Raw genomic sequence first — 20,385 nt, 5'->3', positions numbered from 1 at the left:
GCATAGCATACTACACACAATCTATGTTGCTCAGCATTCTAACATGTGAGATGTGTTAATAACTGCATTATTCAAAAGACATAGATTTCTGATGCCCCACATAGGGAAGATTAAAATATTTATTTTACTTTCTCAAATACAAGATACAAGTATAACCCTTTAGTCAAGTTGTATCTAATGTGTAGTGTGTTTAATAAAATGTTCATAAAACTGACGAACTTTAACAAAAAAAAAAACATCTTCTTTGTTTGTAAGCGTGTTGTAGTATCAATATAAAAAAATCCTGTAAAGGTTTACTGCTATAAATATTTACTTTGAACTAAATTTTGACTGTTTTTTGGGTTATTGCTACATTTTCTAGTACAGAAAGTATTAGTTAATAATAATCGACACAAAGTTAATTTTGGTATGAAAGATGATTTTTTAAAAAAATATACATTTTTATTTTCATACAAATGCTAAGCTTACTCGTCCTTGTAAGATTTTTTTTGGTTTGGGTATACACATTTGTTTTATTTTTATTTTGAGAATAACATTTTTAAATGGTGGGAACGAAAGATTGACATACTTTCTTACTGCAGGGTCAAAGGTTGCCTTGACATGTTCACACTCGTAAGTCTGTTATGTAAATCTCAAGGCCAAGACTCTGGTGATATAACCTAGACAGCCGAGCTCTTATCTTGATGCTTGAGTTGTTTTTACTCGTTGCATGTCACGTGATTCGTGTGTGAAGCTGAGTTCCCACACCCAGGCAGGTTTTTTAAAAAATATGTCGGTTTATTCAAATCCAGTGATTCTCAAAATTTTACTGGTTATCTTTGTATGTGTATATGTTTTTTTGTTTTTTGTTGTTGAATTAGATAAAACCGTTGTGTGGTAATTCAGCTTAAAACTAGTTATTCTATTAGTGCGTTTGTTGTTTTTTTAGGTGAGCTAAATGTTAAGAGGCAAAACTTTCTGCCTTATGGCTTGTTACCATTTAGTTGTATTTTTAAAACAACCGATTTCATCGCCTTGTTTTTTCTTAGTGTCCACCTTTATAAAAAGAAAGATGACATACATGCCCCCTACATGGAAAATAAAAAAAGTACAAATGATATTCGATAAAGTGTTGATGATAATTTATTTCTTTCCTTTTAAAACTTCATCTGTATGCTAAATTAAATAATATAACAAAGAAAGAAAGGTACATAAAAACCCTTTCTAAAATAAAAAGTCGGGCTCTTAAAATGTAGTCAATTTTTTAAAATGTGAGATCCATGAACTTTATTGACGTTTCAGCATAGTTTTTTTTTAACGTGGCAAATTCGGTCAAGGCAATTTCACATGCAATTTTATCAACACGCCTTAGCCCTAACGTTTTTTTTTTTTTTGCTTCAACCCAATGTTTGTGGTATAAATAGACGGCGATATCCTCACAAGCAAACAGAAGCAGCGGTTTAGAGAAGTCTCAAGTTCACGTGATACAGAACTACACAACTAAACAATGTCTTCTATTTTATTGACGGCTCTGTTGTTTGTAAATATCATGTTCACCTGTGGTAAGTACATTTGTATACAACTGCAAAACAAACGAGATGGAGATATTTATTTTTAATTATCTGTAAATTTTTTAGGTAACAATTGCTTGTTTTTATTTACACGTATACGAAGTATAGAGGAAATATTGTAATCGTGCAAAAAATTGAAAGCGATATTTTCACAAATCTTGACGTTTTACTCCTCCTAAGTCGGACAAATACTTTTTTGCAACTTTTCCGTATGTATGTATGTGTGTGTATGTGTGTATGTGTGTTTGTGTGTATGCGTGTATGCGTGTATGCGTGTATGCGTGTTTGCGTGTATGTGTGTATGTGTGTATGTGTGTATGTGTGTATGCGCTTATGGGCGATATGTGTGTATGCGTGTATGAGTTTATGCGTGTATGCGTGTATGTGTGTATGTGTGTATGTGTGTATGTGTGTATGTGTGTATGTGTGTATGTGTGTATGTGTGTATGTGTGTATGTGTGTATGTGTGTATGTGTGTATGTGTGTATGTGTGTATGTGTGTATGTGTGTATGTGTGTATGTGTGTATGTGTGTATGTGTGTATGTGTGTATGTGTGTATGTGTGTATGTGTGTATGTGTGTATGTGTGTATGTGTGTATGTGTGTATGTGTGTATGTGTGTATGTGTGTATCTGTGTATCTGTGTATCTGTGTATCTGTGTATCTGTGTATCTGTGTATCTGTGTATCTGTGTATCTGTGTATCTGTGTATCTGTGTATCTGTGTATCTGTGTATCTGTGTATCTGTGTATGCGTGTATGCGTGTATGCGTGTATGCGTGTTTGCGTGTTTGCGTGTATGCGTGTATGCGTGCATGCGTGCATGCGTGTATGCGTGTATGCGTGTATGCGTGTATGCGTGTATGCGTGTATGCGTGTATGCGTGTATGCGTGTTTGCGTGTATGTGTGTATGTGTGTATGTGTGTATGTGTGTATGCGCTTATGGGCGATATGTGTGTATGCGTGTATGAGTTTATGCGTGTATGCGTGTATGTGTGTATGTGTGTATGTGTGTATGTGTGTATGTGTGTATGTGTGTATGTGTGTATGTGTGTATGTGTGTATGTGTGTATGTGTGTATGTGTGTATGTGTGTATGTGTGTATGTGTGTATGTGTGTATGTGTGTATGTGTGTATGTGTGTATGTGTGTATGTGTGTATGTGTGTATGTGTGTATGTGTGTATGTGTGTATGTGTGTATGTGTGTATGTGTGTATGTGTGTATGTGTGTATGTGTGTATGTGTGTATGTGTGTATGTGTGTATGTGTGTATGTGTGTATGTGTGTATGTGTGTATGTGTGTATGTGTGTATGTGTGTATGTGTGTATGTGTGTATGTGTGTATGTGTGTATGTGTGTATGTGTGTATGTGTGTATGTGTGTATGTGTGTATGTGTGTATGTGTGTATGTGTGTATGTGTGTATGTGTGTATGTGTGTATGTGTGTATGTGTGTATGTGTGTATGTGTGTATGTGTGTATGTGTGTATGTGTGTATGTGTGTATGTGTGTATGTGTGTATGTGTGTATGTGTGTATGTGTGTATGTGTGTATGTGTGTATGTGTGTATGTGTGTATGTGTGTATGTGTGTATGTGTGTATGTGTGTATGTGTGTATGTGTGTATGTGTGTATGTGTGTATGTGTGTATGTGTGTATGTGTGTATGTGTGTATGTGTGTATGTGTGTATGTGTGTATGTGTGTATGTGTGTATGTGTGTATGTGTGTATGTGTGTATCTGTGTATCTGTGTATCTGTGTATCTGTGTATCTGTGTATCTGTGTATCTGTGTATCTGTGTATCTGTGTATCTGTGTATCTGTGTATCTGTGTATCTGTGTATCTGTGTATGCGTGTATGCGTGTATGCGTGTATGCGTGTTTGCGTGTTTGCGTGTATGCGTGTATGCGTGCATGCGTGCATGCGTGTATGCGTGTATGCGTGTATGCGTGTATGCGTGTATGCGTGTATGCGTGTATGCGTGTATGCGTGTTTGCGTGTATGTGTGTATGTGTGTATGTGTGTATGTGTGTATGCGCTTATGGGCGATATGTGTGTATGCGTGTATGAGTTTATGCGTGTATGCGTGTATGTGTGTATGTGTGTATGTGTGTATGTGTGTATGTGTGTATGTGTGTATGTGTGTATGTGTGTATGTGTGTATGTGTGTATGTGTGTATGTGTGTATGTGTGTATGTGTGTATGTGTGTATGTGTGTATGTGTGTATGTGTGTATGTGTGTATGTGTGTATGTGTGTATGTGTGTATGTGTGTATGTGTGTATGTGTGTATGTGTGTATGTGTGTATGTGTGTATGTGTGTATGTGTGTATGTGTGTATGTGTGTATGTGTGTATGTGTGTATGTGTGTATGTGTGTATGTGTGTATGTGTGTATGTGTGTATGTGTGTATGTGTGTATGTGTGTATGTGTGTATGTGTGTATGTGTGTATGTGTGTATGTGTGTATGTGTGTATGTGTGTATGTGTGTATGTGTGTATGTGTGTATGTGTGTATGTGTGTATGTGTGTATGTGTGTATGTGTGTATGTGTGTATGTGTGTATGTGTGTATGTGTGTATGTGTGTATGTGTGTATGTGTGTATGTGTGTATGTGTGTATGTGTGTATGTGTGTATGTGTGTATGGGTTTATGTGTGTATGTGTGTATGTGTGTATGTGTGTATGTGTGTATGTGTGTATGTGTGTATGTGTGTATGTGTGTATGTGTGTATGTGTGTATGTGTGTATGTGTGTATGTGTGTATGTGTGTATGTGTGTATGTGTGTATGTGTGTATGTGTGTATGTGTGTATGTGTGTATGTGTGTATGTGTGTATGTGTGTATGTGTGTATGTGTGTATGTGTGTATGTGTGTATGTGTGTATGTGTGTATGTGTGTATGTGTGTATGTGTTTATGTGTTTATGTGTGTATGTGTGTATGTGTGTATGTGTGTATGTGTGTATGTGTGTATGTGTGTATGTGTGTATGTGTATGTGTGTATGTGTGTATGTGTGTAAGTGTGTATGTGTGTATGTGTGTATGTCTGTATGTCTGTATGTGTGTACGTGTGTACGTGTGTATGTCTGTATGTGTGTATGTAATTATGTGTGTATGTGTGTATGTGTGTATTTTTGAATGTGTGTATGTGTGTGATTGTCTTTCGACGCGATAACTTGAGTACCGTTATAGTTAGGTTAATGAGATTTCGTATACAGGTATAATGTCAAATTTGCAGTTGTGCATGAACTTTTCAGTGATTTCCGGTAACCAGAAGTTGAACTTATTCTACTCTTAATTTTTCATAAGCGTATGACTTGATTATTATTTTAGATAGATAAATGAATTTTCAAATGTTAGTAAAAGTTCACTTTCTCTCCTTTTTGTCAAATTCTAAGTAATTTCTGATGTTCGTAAGTAGTAATTTACGTTCTTTCCAATTTCTCAATATGTATTTATAAATTATTAATATTCCGAACTATTATTCAGATACTTTTAGCCGTTCTCTTGATGCGCAATTATTTTATCACGAGATACTTTTTAGGTTTAAATGTTTATGAAATTAAAAATGGTGTTGTCGTTCCCAGTAGTGTTATTTAATAATACCGGAGAAAGTTTAAGGGAGATCACTCCCAATTTATTTCATTTATAAATTTGATAATAATTTCGCTTGAAAAAACAATATTACAAATGTCAATCATTTCTAAAAATTAACTTATGACCAAACACCGCGGTATACAATTATTCGCTTGTTAACGTCATTGTCGACGGACACAGGAAATACATTTGTCATTTTCTTTTAATCTTTATATGTAAGAACAGAATGATCAGTACAGTCTTCATTTCTGTTCTATAGCTAGAGTTAGGTTATCATCTCACGGAACCAAAGTTAAGAATTTTGTAAGCTAAAATCCATCAGCCGTCCAAAAATAGGTTGCTTTAGGCAGAAGCATTTTCTTCATGTATAAGTAACCAACCTAACTGTTCCTTGACATCATCTTCAAAAAAGTTTTTTTAAATAACTTTTTTAACCAATCACTTTCTTCTGAATAGTCTTTGTCTGTTTCAGGTTCTGGGCCATATGATGTGTTCCTTCGAATGCACTTTCAATGTATTTTACGACATACATGTCGGCAACAAACTTCATTATTGCCTGTTTTATGTTCTGTGCCATTATATTTGTTTACCACAATATCATCCTTCATTTACTTCTGGATAAGATTCGCTACACTTAGCAAGGTAGAAGTTTATGGGGTTTTAGAGATGTTTGTTTTCCTATGATGCGTTGCTGTCTCTAGCTAATGTACTTCATTAGACCAGTGACCGAGCTTGAAACTAGCTAATTGTAAATTACTTCAGTTTTAATCCAATTTCTATTTTTAACAAAAGCGTATACATTTATGACTTTAGAGGGCTGCCGTTTTCTTTCCGTTTTAGAAACTATATTTAGACGTTAAAATGCATAACATATTTTGTTTAAGTTAATTTTTTAAAATTCTACCAGTGAACGCTTAAACCTAGTTTTCTATTTAGTTGTGTATATGTTAATTTGTAAGTAATGTGTTAACACAAACATCGATAAAAAGCCCTACCTGTTTTCAATTATTGGCTCTGTCCAAGTAATTTAAATAAACTAACACATATTGAATAATAATTTACCGACGATTACAATAATACAACTTGTTGTACACAATTTCAGTTTTATGTTTTAATTATTAATTTTTTTTGCAATTAATAGATTTCTTTGGAAATAATTTACAATGAAGACATTGAAAAAGAAAGGATTATTCGAAGGCTGTTGTGCTTGAAGTGTATTAAAATAAAGTATTTCTTGATTAATTTAGTTTTCCAAATTTCATTGGTTTATTTTAATATATTTCAGGACTTGACATTTCACTAGAAAGAGAATATTATATGGAGGGTAAAGATTTATTTTGTGGCAAGTTACATTGTGTGGAGAACACAAGAGAAAATAATGAAATCTCAGCTCTTGTCAACATGTCAGTCTATAGCATCAGTGAAATAGAGGGGAAAATTGTGTTGGCGTATTTTTCAGAGTCCGATTCAAGAGTTCGAGATTATAAAGTTGCTGGATCGAAAGTTGATGGAAAGTTTTCAAAAGTGTTTGGAGAATTGACCTTATCATTTACAAAACCTTCCGATTGTTTTAGTACAGTGTTTGGATGTGATGTGTATTACACAAATAGAAGGGGTCTCACTGAGACGAAAGAAAATAAAACCAAGCCTGTTGACCAAGACAATTTTAAGCCACTGATGTTGATGACCTTAGAGGCTAAAACTCCAGAGTTTGATAAAACAATTGATAGAATGTCAGAGTTTCTAAAAACATTTAAATATTCTGATAAGTTAAACAGAGCTGACTTGAAGATGAATTTACAGTTTTTAACAGATGACAAACGTTCTAACCTTAGTTATCACAAAACAGAATTAACAAAGGAGAAGGTTGATGAAACTCTGGTTAACCTTACTAATGCGATGGAAAGTAGATTCAATAGCTTGTTATCTGCCCAAGGATCTACAATTCAGAGACTTGAAAATCAAATGAACAACGTTGTTAACAGACTGAACACCTTAAATAACACAAATCAAGAGCTCACGCATTTTAAATACAACTTCACTGAGAGCTATCTAAAGACAATTCAACAGATACAAGCGAACAATAACACACTTGAAAAACAAAATAGGTCGGTACAAAATGTAACAAATCTATACATTGTTTTACAAAAACAACTGGATAAACTGAATAATAGTGTGGTTAATGTATCATTAGATGTTCAAACTTTGTCTCAAAGGTTAAATAAAAGTGAAATTTTAACAAAAACCATGCAAGTTTTCAAAAAAGATTTACTAAATTTAACTAACGAAATGTTAAAAAATAGCACAGCGATATTGGAACGTCAAAATATAAGCATTCAACAACTGGATGAAAGCAACAAATTACAGTCAGAGACACAGTTAAAGATACTGAAGGATTTACAAACAGCGGTATCACTACTACACAAAACAGACATTGATATAGACGCCCATTTGGAGGAGATGAACAACATCATTCAAAACCTGATTACTAAATCAGATCAAATTGGTGTCCTAGTCAGTAGATTACATGGATTTATTGGCCCTGTGCTCAACGAAAGCGAACACGTACGTTGAATATAAGAATGCTCCCAAGTAGTTAAAAGTTAAAGTATTTTACTTAGGCAGGGTATGTTTTCGAATTAACCTTAAATCAATACAGTGCTTAGTTTCGTTAAAATTAGAAAAACTAGAATGTTTTAAAATATTTTATATACTCAAATAATATTCAATAAACGTTAACAAAATAAATGACATATTAAATTAATTGGCTATATTTGGAAAACAACTTTAACACATACTAACAATATTTAGGAGTATATATTTGTACTTACACACAAAAACACGCATATATTATATGTATATGTATAAGTATATATATATATATATATATATATATATATATATATATATATATATATATACATATATATATATACATGCATCTGTATGTATATATTTTTCCTGGTTGTGTGGGAGTGTGTGGTGCTTTGCTAGGCGATAATGTTGGTTTAGATAATTACATATTATTATTAAAAAAGCAAAGTAGAAAAATTGTTAAATGTGTGAATAAACACATGATTTCAATGAATACTGTTTCATCTAATAATAAATAAATTGAAGTATTCGAAATGTTTTTTTTTTCTCCAGTTAAAATGTGCCAACATGAACGATCGTATTTACTCGGACATGACAGAGGCTGGAGTAGATGTCAACAGAACATTGTGTGATAACAAGTCAGACGGTGGAGGATGGATTATTATACAGGTTATTTTGTCATTTAAAACATTCTTACACATTTACCAAATAAGTTTTTTCCGATATTTTTTTCTAACAATTTTGATGTTTTTACATCATTGAACACAAATGTATGATACTAAATTATAGACGCTTAGCTACGGTCTAAAGAAAAAAAAATGTAAAATTTGAAAGATATACCGAGGGTTTTGTATAATATCTTTTGTTTGTTTATTTGAAATTAATATGATTATAATAGGTTATATCGACGTTTTTAACACAAGCTAAAGTTTTATTGTAGTTCTGGTAGGCCGCTGGTCAATGTTTTAATTGGTTGACCTGAAGTTATGTGTTTTAATTTACAGTAGTATTTTTAACATAACTCAATGTTTAGGGAATTGTGATGTGAAAGCTGATTCGTAGTATAGTTTATTGTTCTTCTTGATAAACGTTTTTATTTTAAAATAAAAGAGAAAATCAGACTATGTGATAGACAACGACAATGTTCAGTGTAAATTTACTTTTAAAAATCTGATTGTGAAAAATATACTTAGTGTTGTATGTACAAAATTTGCGATTTTTTTGGTTTCAATATTTAACACAAGCAAATTAAAGCAAGTGTGTTATCCCAAAAACATTTTAGCTGTCTAATACACAAAGTGTTGGAAATGTTTAGAGAGTTAATATGAAAATATTAAGTATAATAAACTAACGACTGATTTGATTTTAAGTAAATTGTTTGTTGTATGATATAACTAGAATCTTAATTAATCTCAAAGATAATTAAACCTTGGAATAAATTAAATGAACTCGGTAACCGTATGTTTACCACCGCCGTCATTTTAAACAGAAGCTTTAAAACTTTATATTAGAATATTTATTATTTCTTACAGAGACGTCTCAAAGGTGATGTGAACTTTACAAGAACTTGGAACGATTATAAAAATGGATTCGGTTCAACATCTGGAGACTTTTGGATCGGAAATGATGTAATTTCAAAGTTGACAGATTTGGTAAGGAAATATTGGCTGCTTAAAACCCTGCATGGAAACTGAATTTTTTACTAGAACATCACGAAATAACACTGAGTAATGTGTTTAGGGGAGTATTAAGGTGATTGTACCATACACACTTCAAGATAAACATGCTATCACTTAATTTCTAATTCTTAAAACAATCACTTTATATGATACATGTATACTCTAGTTTGTTAGTTTAGTTATATGATAACTGTTTCACAAAACATGGGGTCCTTTCAACATCAATTTCTCAGTTTGACAATAATTTCTTCTGCGTGATTTTCAAAAAAAGTATCTACTTTAAAATTTAGTACTTTTATTAACGATTAAATTTAGTGTAAAAACTAATATGACACGCGAGATAACGTATGAAACACGCTTTTTTTATATAGTGTGATTTTGTATTTTACATCTCAACTGACACAACTTGCACTTATACAACTGTTAAAGACTGTCTGTTAACAAATAAAAACATTATTTTTCTATCGGTAAACAAATGTCTTTTCAAATTCTTCGCAAGATATGACATTATTTATATTATTATATTATTTGAATTGTAAATAAAATACACTTATTTATTTTTTAATATCTCATCTCTAGAAATAATGTTACAATTTTAGTGGTCTTGAGCTAGTTTCATAGGTCATGGCAAAGCTGAGGATAGAATATTACAGCTCCCGCTCTTCCACCCCTCTTTAACTATCCTCAAGTCATTACCCCCCTATCATTTCCTCAGATTAACTACCCCTGTAAATTACTCCCACTCAACATAAAACTGCAATAGGACACTTACCTATTTTATAATTCAACGGACACCAGTACATAGAGTGTATAAAATGGTTAGCGATATGTAAAACTTGGGGTTATGAATAGGAGATGGATAGTGTGATGACGCAAGATTACGTCAGACATGTTTAGCAGATATAGGTTAGCAGAAACAGACTATAGGCCTAGTTGGTTGGTTAGAGAGGCCAATGGGCGCACATGGCTGACCGGTCACGTGGGACGGTCAGCTGACCACTGAGGCGTGGGGCAGTAGAGCGATAGGCCAGGAGTTGTTAGGTAGCGGTCAGAGACGGCCGAGAATGTAGATAGTTAGGAGATCATGATTAGCTAGCGAAGGTAGAAGGTGTTAGGTTGTAGAATGTAGAGAACAGTTAGTGTTAGGATTGGTCATGGGAGTGCGTAATAGTAGGTAGCATGTGGTATGAACAGTCAGTAGTAGAAGTAAATAGTACAGTGTAGATCAGTTAGGTAGAAACTTGAACATATATATCAATTTTAATAAAGAACAATTATAGTTGAACTTGAACTGTGTGTTATTGGATTCATTCGTTACCGCCTTCTTAAAATCCCCACCCTCACAGATAGGAATGGTGAAATGTTGTAATTTAAAGGAGAGGACAGTATTTATAGAACTAGGGTAATACATTTTAGAGGAGAGGGTATTATTGACTAGCAGTAAATAACTGATTAGGTAAGTGAAGGATATTGTACTAGAATTGGCATTCACACGTTCGTTTAATCTAGATATTTCTTGTAAGAAAATATATTGATGTGTTATTATCATTGCGGAACTAGAGAAAAAAGGATCCCCCTCAAAAAGTTTTTTGTAGCCTGCTTCAATTAATTTTAAATTATCTATTTCCTGAGTAATTTCAAACATGTCAATGAGATGTGTAACTATACTGAGATAACAAACCAGATACTATAATGTCCAAACTAATTTTGGGCCTAATGTAATCGTGTTTTATAATAAAAAAAAATACTGTAACATAACATGCCGTTTGGGAGATATTTACAAGGTAGTTGGAGTGATGCAAATGGTATTAGAAATAAATAGATAAATAAGTAAATAAATACATAAAATACATTGGGTTTAAAGCATGTTGGTTAAAGAAAAGTGGCCAAAGGCTGGTTTAGAACATTTTATTATAAACGAGGGTGAAAATTATAACATATAGTAGAATAGTCGAAAATAAAGTAGGTTTAAGTGGATTTCATCCCATTTCGTACAATAAACATCTACGTATATATTTCTCTTCATGGGGGACCATTCGGGACAAGACGTAGACGCACGCAGAACCCCCCACCCCCTATCTCACTCTCCATGCATACCCAACAGACCATGTCGCTACCTGCCCCACCCTACCAGTCGCGTGATTTGTTTACAATCGTAGAGCCCGGTGGAATTATTTACGGCTATTAGGGGCAGATAATTTATGTTTTAAACGATTTAAAAATTAGGGGAGGTAATAACAAGCTTTGCTTGATCTTTTCATTGTCTTCTGTAAACTATCGTCACGGATGGCTGTACAATACTAGATATAACAGGAATAAAAAACACAAACAAATCAAAGCTGATGTTCTGGGGTATGGTGAGGTCGTTGGGGGGGGGGGGGGGTAGTGTTCCGAACAGGTTGGAGTGTTAGTGATTGAGTGGGAGGGGATAACGTGTGGTGCTTCTGTGTCGATGTGCATAGTCGTAGCTAAGATTATTTGACTGCTTAGTGCCGACATGTTTTGGGTGGGTAGGCGTGAAGCTATAATGATGTTTGGGGATACGGTGGAGTTTTAAAGGTAAAAAATTGGATAGCAGTGTTCTCATAAAAGAATTTGAATAGTTTCGTACTTGTTAATAAAGGTAAACTCTATGTGAAAACAGGTGGGGGTCTACGGGGGTGGGGAGAGGAGATAGACGGATGGGGTCTTGGGGTCACGTAAGCTGTGGAACAATGGACAGTAGATATAAAATACTATTAAATTAGTGTTAAAACATATCATTACAATGTTTGTTTGAATGTTATGTCAATAAAACCGATACAAAAAAGGAGCATTAGAAACCATATTCATACAGAATAAATAGTACAAAAAGAGATGGGGGCACGAGGGTTGTGGGGTTGGGGTCATGGGGCCAAAAACATTAGAAAGGGGAGGGATTTTTGAGATACCAGAGGCGGTGATGCGCATCTAAGGTGTTGTGATCAAGACACTCGGAAGCTGAGAGTTAAATATAAATTAACCAACCCTAAACCTTATACATTCGCGGTTGTAAACGAGTTTAGTATTAAGCCGCCTTAGAGGTTTTTATACTGATCGAGAAAAAAAAATACGATGCTCTTTTAGACACGCTCTGCATTGCTACCATAATGTAGGCTACAATTTGACCTAGATGCATTGCTGAGGTGGAGATAAAATAAATAAAATTAAAGAATTGAACGATGAAGATATATGACAAATATGAGCTGAAGAATGTATTGAATCTGGCTAAAACTTTTAATGGGCTGTTGAAAAAGGGGATAAATAGATGGATGGATAATAGAAGCTGCAAATGTGGAGATACGTAGTGAATGCAAAGTCTTGAAATTTCTGCTATTAATATAGCATACAATTGTTTACAGTTACTAATACATTCATGTGGATAATTTTATTTAATCTTCATATCGATTGGACTGTGTGGCTGGTGTACACATGTCAATGGAACGCACATTTAAATCATCAGTCATGGCATGAAATATTTAAAATACATTTAAATGGACCTAGATTAAGTAACGTGCTATTTTAATGGCGAATGCATCCTAATGTATTATGTTGAGTTTTTAAATTTTACTAAACAATAGCTAACTAACGAAACAAATACTATACATCTTCACTTTATATGACGAAGGTGCATTTACTGTACATGCAGTATGTTAATAGATGAATAAATTAACATAGCGTGTTTTTATTTTTGTCGGGAAAAAAGCTAAGTGTCTTGATTTCAGAAGTGTTTATTAGATAACCGATTAACAGATTAGTTAGATATTTTAGAAAGGGTAACGCAGCTTATACAATAAAGATCGTGGTTATGTAACGAACCTTAAAGAATAGTGTAATGCAGTCAGCAGGATATTTTCAACCGGTCATTTCTTCCTCACCGGTTTTATGAACAGTTCTATTCCACACCCTCCCGCCTGTCCTAACCTTTATTATATTAACCCCATTTCACAACATACATATGGAGATACAAATAAGATACAATCTAAGATTTAGAATTAGGGCTATTGAACATATCAAAAGAAGGAAACGTACATAAGTAATAGATATTGTAAGGGAGATGGGTTTATTAACTGCGAGCGTGTTACAACGGCAGGCAATGTAAGGAGATTAATGAAAAGGAGGGAGTTCTAGAAAAGCCATACGTAAATTGAATATAAATAGTATTTCTTGTAAGGGAATATATTTTTAAGTTGCAATGTAAGCAGGCAATAGATAATGTAATATTTTTTTTCTCAACAGACGTTTTTTGTTATAATGATGGGGTAGATACAGGAACTATCAAAACAAGTTTATTCAATATTTTTTTACAAAGAAAGTTTTCAAGCAGTGTGTGTATTATTGTAATAATGTGTTTTGGAAAATTGTGTATATTGTTTATAGATTTTCGTTAGGTTTTTTAATCGATATGTATAATTATCATATAGTATAGAGGGATCAATACTTACAATATTTCAAACACAATGCAATATCTAAATATTTCTAATTTTTTGTCTAAAACAGGGTTATAATGAACTCAGATTTGACATGAAGTATAAAGGTAAAGACTACTACGCTGTGTACAGAGGTTTTAAAGTAGAAAATGAAGCAGCAAAGTATAAGATGAGCCTCACGTCATTCAGTGGTGGGAATGGTGGAGACTACTTTAGTCGTCACAAGGGCATGAAGTTTACAACCATTGACTCTGAAAACGATGTGTGGTCACGTGGCAACTGTGCTGTAGACATGAGTAGAGGTGGTTGGTGGTATGAGGCTTGTCACTGGGTTAACGTCAACGGTGAATGGGCGAGTCGTGTTGTTGATAAAGGAATTCATTGGGCTGGCATTACAGGCTATTCTGACGTTCTAGACTTTGTTGAGATGAAACTTCGTCGAATGTAAACAACCCGAAAACAATGCTATGGTAAAATAATAGATATACAGTAGACAAATTATTTATATAAACATCAGAAACATTTCATGTATTAAAATAAATAGATGTAAACATTTCACTAAGGAAATATTTTCTTGATGGTGAGTATACATAAGAAGTTTAAAATTAACGAACATTAAACCAAACATTTTATTTAAAAAATGATTTTAAAAACTACAACAGAGTTTGTTTTACTATCATGATGTAATAAAGCCATGTATACACTCATCTGGAATTGAAATTCCTCATAGATTGACTGTGTGTGTGTTAGCCATTAAAACAGGTAAAAAACGACTATGATGGTGTCATTTATTTCTTGCATATTCATAACTAGACTAGTAGTGTAGTTGTCATCTACCACTATATCTTTAATTAGACATTCACTCGGATCGTGTGAAGTTTAACTCTAATAACGTGTGTAATGTTTGTGCAATTTTTTCAATAATATTTTTTCGCATAGTTTTTTGAAAGATGTATATATGCCACCTAACATCGCATAAAGTAGAAAGTAACTGTTAATTTGGGATATGTAAGGCTTTGTATTATAAATGTGAACATTTAAGTAAATCCTATGTTTAAGTAGTTAATATTTTATCTAGTGTATCTATTATTGAGCATGTTTGTTTATGAAGAAAGTCTCCTATCACATATAAGTACATATTAGTACAAAATAAAAGTTTTAATTCTGAATATGTTTGTATTACTGAGATTGGAATATTCTTTTATTATCGTTTTCAAGGTATATAACCATACTCTCACAAATCAAGTGGGTAATTTTAATTGTTATCTCCCGTGAACAATTTAGTGTCGTTTGTGTTCCATACCATAGGCTAGAGAAATTTCCAATTACCTAATTTTATAATTGTATTTGATTAGTATGTTTACATGGACACAATTAATGGAAAGCAATTATATGGATTTATATACATCTTTATTATATCGCTCACTTAATTTTAATATCAAGCCTTCCTTTTGTAGTTTAGGAAATTGTTTGTTTTATATATTTACTAATAAATCCATTTATATAACTTATGATATATGTGTTATTTTATTTTATTTGTTTTGTTTTTTTTTTTCGTTTTTTTTTAACACATAATAAAATTTTCTGAATTATCAAACATATAATAGCTGTCGTTATTTTGTAATGTGATAAAGACAATAAGGACCAAGGCTAGTGCGTAAATGAGTCAACACAGCTACGGTGGTACTTTACTCACGTTATGGAACATTGACTACGTTTTTCATGCTTATGTCGAGATTATAGAAAAATGTAAACTCTATATGATAAGATACATCAATAACTTTATTAACTTAATGTTTCCATTTCTATCAGTATTTTGTCATACAAGAAACAACTGCTGATGTGGTCTGTAAATCCTGTAAGCTTGTCAGTTCCTCTAACGTGAATGTTTTCAATACAGGTCAGACCTTCCGACACCAGACCACTGCTGACAAGATTTTACCTTAATGTTATTTTTGGTATTAGCTCCAGTATTAACTTTATTTTTTTATCTCTGGTCCTAGCTAAAAGTTGATTTTAGCATCGTGCTTTATTACTTTTCAGAATTCCCTTTAACAAGTTAGATGGCGTATAATGAGCTTAAAACGGTAATGCCCGTGTGTTAGAAATGAGAGATTAGCTTGTATTCTGAAGACGTGTGTATGTGTGTGTTCCCAGAGTATTGCTGCCATCAAAGACATTTGTATGTGTGTGTTCCCAGAGTATTGCTGCCATCAAAGACATTTGTATGTGTGTGTTCCCAGAGTATTGCTGCCATCAAAGACATTTGTATGTGTGTGTTCCCAGAGTATTGCTGCCATCAAAGACATTTGTATGTGTGTGTTCCCAGAGTAATGCTGCCACCAAAGACATTTGTAGACTGGCACGGTAGGGGGAGCGTGACTGGGTAAAATGGGATACGGAGGTTCTATACGGCGTCAAACGTACAGACAAGGGGAGGCTACTGGAGAAATATGTGTGGCACGGCCTAAATGTAAACCACTCAAGGCGATAGATTCCTGGTCTAGATCTTTCGAGTTTACCTGTTCTAGAAGTTGAGCGCTCGAGTAGAAAATGTACCGTTAGGATATCCAGTTTTTTCTAACTAATCTAAGAACAGTCACGCTTTATATATAATAAATACATAAAAAAGTTTATAATTACAAGCTTTTATAAATGCACTAAAAAGAAGAAAATAATACAATTTTTTATAAAATATAAATAATTTTTAAAAATATAATAAATCTGCGGTTACTTTAAATATAAAATTACTTTCTTTAAATATATTAATACACTACTGATTATATCAATATAAATAAAAGCGTATGTCGTTATAATGTTTTAGTGGGCGTATTTATTTGCAAATCAATATAAATACCATTGGTGTATGTGGCATTTTGTGTTTATATATATATATATATATATATATATATATATATATATATATATATATATATATATATATATATATATATATATATATTCAAACTGTGGATTTAGGAAAGATGAAGCATGCATCAATCTACACAAGTACGTACCACTGATTAACATTATACCCTTTTAGTTTATCGCAGTATTTCAGTATTGGTGTGTTTATTTTATTTTATTTTTTTTTTATTACTTAGTGCATAGAAAATATTTATGTAGTGCTTTTATATTTACAGACGGGCCTACATATTTCATTGTTTAAATACTTATTATTATAGCGACCCACGCTTTTATTTATAGTGATATAAATAGTAGTGCATTAATATATTTAAAGAAAGTATTTTTTATATTTAAAGTAACCGCAGATTTATTGCATTTCTAAAAATTATTTATATTAAATAAAAATTGTATTATTTTCTTCATTTTAGTGCATTTATAAAAGCTTGTAATTATAAACGTTTTTATGTATTTATTATTTTTATACTTTTTAGTATTATCGTGTTAAATGCATGTTAAGACAATATAGTGAAGCAACAAATATATGATACACAATTTGAAAAACAGTTTTGCTTTAATAATATGATTAGTTTTACTATACGTGTCACATTTACTGATTTTTTTTTACGTTTCAAAAATTGCCCCAATTAGCTGAACACATATCTTAAAACACAAATCTTTAACACTTCTTAAACTGAAGACATTAATACTGTTCAGTCTGTGGTCAAGTTTATAGCTAAAGTATGAGTTGACTTAAGGTGTTCTTCATTCTATTTAGCTCGGATAAAGCTTCGTTGTTGCAGGGTGTCTTTTCTGTCAGTTTTCTGCAGTCCAGTTCTTCTATACGAATGCCGTCCAATGCTAAAGGACTAATATGTATTTTAAAAAAAAATAGTTGGTGGCTTCGATGTGAGAAATGTTTTACAATGTACAACACAATTTTCCCAGTTTGATCAGCATTTAACTTACATTCCAATGTAAAAAGTAAAGTTCCCTTTCAAACCTGACGGTCTACGGGGCACGTGAAGTAGAGTTCACGTGTTTCCGTTTCAATGTATTGCTTACCTACCATGTAAGAGACAATCGGCCTCTTGTCTGTTGTTGAAAAACATCGATAGAATCTCCATCTTCCATTTCCAGCATAGCTGGTGTGTCCTCATAATTTATAGGATTTCCATAAAATCTAAATCTTAGAACTCCCGTTTGTATTCCAGCTCTATTGCAATAAACGCCCATTAACTTTCGCAGTAGTGTATACTTCTTTGATTTTAAATTGAACTACACTTCAATCTTGACCCGTTACTTTAAGATTGATGTGTTCCCTTTGTATTATGGTTCTCGACTTTCTGCCTCGGATAGTCTTCCATTCTTTTGTTTCAAAGTTTTGTCCCTTACTAGAGGGATCCAAAATTTAAGTTTTTAATATCATGGTAGCAAAAATACAAGACATTAATTTTTAAAATATTAAATATTTTACACAATTAGTAAAGTTTATTTGAAAATAATTTTACATTTAAATTTTACTCTTTTAAAGTGCTGACGTATACGACTGATATAAAAAAAATAGAATATTTATTTATTTATTTTTTGCTTTAAAATTAGGTCACCTGTGTGTTGTATAATTTTTGAAAATAGTGTCTAATTTTTTTTTTAATAACGTTGTTTCTAAATTATTTCCCTTGCACAATATTTCATGTTCAAATATTCTAATGGGAGATTATTTAATGCCGACGATCTCAGTTGTAGAGATCACATCCCAAATGTTTTCAAATCTAACTAAAAATTATAATAAATTCAAGCGTCAGATTTACACTGGGAATAGTATGTGTTTGAATGTTTCGTTATTAATTTTTATTGTCTCGGTGTAGGTTAGATCAGTAAATTATCACTAAACTACACACTGATATATGCATGGTTTATAATTGAGTCTTCTTTTCTAAGGGGGGGGGGCACTTGAAAATTTTTGTGGGGCCGACTAAAATTTTATCGGGGAGGGGGCATTGGTAAAATTATATATTTTCTACATAAATTCTATTTCCTTCGGGTGGTGGGGGAGGTCGATATCTTTCGGGGAGTGGGGGGAATTACAAATCCCCCCCCCCCCCCGAGAGATGCCTGGATGAAACAATGCTTAACTGGAACCCCCAACACGTATTTTACACCAGTGGCCATTAACCCTACGTTTAATTGCTACCATCAACACGTATTTGCAGCGTTGACATTTGTCTAAGGTACAGGGGTCTGACTTTTATCACAAGCATAGGCGTCAACCGTTACCAAAGCCCAGGATGGCCCATAATGAAGTCATTCACAGTAAACACACACGCGCGAACCCAAACCTCTGCCCCTGATATAAGAAAGTGTTCAATTATAACATCAAAATTTGATAACTCTTTTGGCCGATCGACAATGGGTCTAAAATATCCATAAATATAGTATATACACAGGTATTATTATTTTCTTTTTAATGTTAGATAAGTAATTTCAATTGTCTCAGTTGTGGAGAAACCAAATCATCCGCTGTTAAACCCTGCTAATTAACTTTGACTTTCTTAAGGGTGATGTGCGAAATAAAAAAAAAAATGAGTCGTGTCGTCTGTTAAAGATCCGGTCAAAAGTCTGTGACGTCATGTGTTTGTTGTCAAACAGGGTTCTGAGTTTGTCCGTTTGTCTGTAGATCGCAAAGATCTCTAACTTTCGTTCTACATATGTCCAGTCTTTGTGTTTGGGTAGTTTATTTAGCGTTATCGCAATGTCCACGTTTGGTTTCTAAAGTCTTTTTCATTTTCTTATATAGTGAGACAGTCTAGGTAGATGTGTTGAATGTTTTGTCTGCATTTTTGTTGTGAGTGGCGTCTTAAGGGCGTTAAATTGAAGATGAGTATGCAAGTCTTGACATCATCATTAACCGTAATTAACATGTAATTAATGTAACAAGTAAAGTTCCCTTTTAAACATGACGGTCTATGAGGCAAGTGAAGTGGAGCTCACGTGTTTCCATTCCAATGTATTGCTTACTTCTACCATGTAAGAGACAATCGGCCTCCTATCTGTAGGTTGACAGACGTCGATAGAATCTCCATCTTCCATTTCCAGCATAGCTGATGTGTCCTCATCATTTATAGGATTTCCATCAAATCTAAATCGTACAACTCATGTTTGCATTCAAGCTCTATTGCAAAAAGCGCCCATTAACTTTCGCAGTGGTGTATTCTTCTTTGATTTTAAAATGAACTACACTAGCATTTTGACCCGTTACTTTTAGATTGATGTGTTCCACTTTTATTATGGTCCTCTATTTTCTGCCTGTGTTGGTCTCCCTCACTAAATGTTCTTATAGGTAGTTTTGTCCCTTATTACAGGGATCCAAAATTTCAATTTTGCAAAAACAACTTGTCCTAAAAATATTAAATAAACAATACTTTTATTAATATTATATATTTTACTAAGTTAGCAAAGTTTACATAAAAAATAATATTACATATACATCTTAATATTTTTATGAGTTGACATCATTGATTAACAAAAATAGAACATGTTTTTTAGATATATTTAATTTAAAATAAAAGTCATATTTGTTTTGTGTAGTGTTTAAAAATGGCGTGTCTAAATGTTT

At 33.0% G+C, this 20,385-nt stretch overlaps 1 protein-coding gene across 1 annotated transcript; it reads left to right on the top strand.

The window, feature by feature from the left end:
* Positions 1-1,414: 1,414 nt before the first annotated feature.
* LOC131955634 (angiopoietin-related protein 2-like) lies at positions 1,415-14,313 on the top strand. Its single transcript, XM_059319831.1, has 5 exons — positions 1,415-1,541; positions 6,429-7,708; positions 8,291-8,407; positions 9,271-9,390; positions 13,936-14,313. Exons 1-5 carry the CDS (start codon positions 1,487-1,489, stop codon positions 14,311-14,313), a joined length of 1,950 nt encoding a protein of 649 aa, XP_059175814.1. The 5' UTR covers positions 1,415-1,486.
* Positions 14,314-20,385: the final 6,072 nt, after the last annotated feature.

Source organism: Physella acuta, unplaced genomic scaffold (assembly GCF_028476545.2).
Source record: "Physella acuta isolate Inbredline_101_S28 unplaced genomic scaffold, ASM2847654v3 ptg001089l, whole genome shotgun sequence".
NCBI classification, from domain to species: Eukaryota; Metazoa; Mollusca; class Gastropoda; family Physidae; genus Physella; species Physella acuta.
The sequence above is the reverse complement of the archived record's forward strand: the minus strand, read 5'-3'. Positions and strand labels throughout refer to the sequence as shown.

Excerpts from the sequence above, each read along its gene's own strand:
- LOC131955634 (XM_059319831.1), top strand. The coding sequence starts at position 1,487 with ATGTCTTCTATTTTATTGACGGCTCTGTTGTTTGTAAATATCATGTTC. Across the intron at positions 8,408-9,270 it reads GAGGATGGATTATTATACAG|AGACGTCTCAAAGGTGATGT; the intron begins GTTATTTTGTCA and ends TATTTCTTACAG. Across the intron at positions 9,391-13,935 it reads TTTCAAAGTTGACAGATTTG|GGTTATAATGAACTCAGATT; the intron begins GTAAGGAAATAT and ends TGTCTAAAACAG.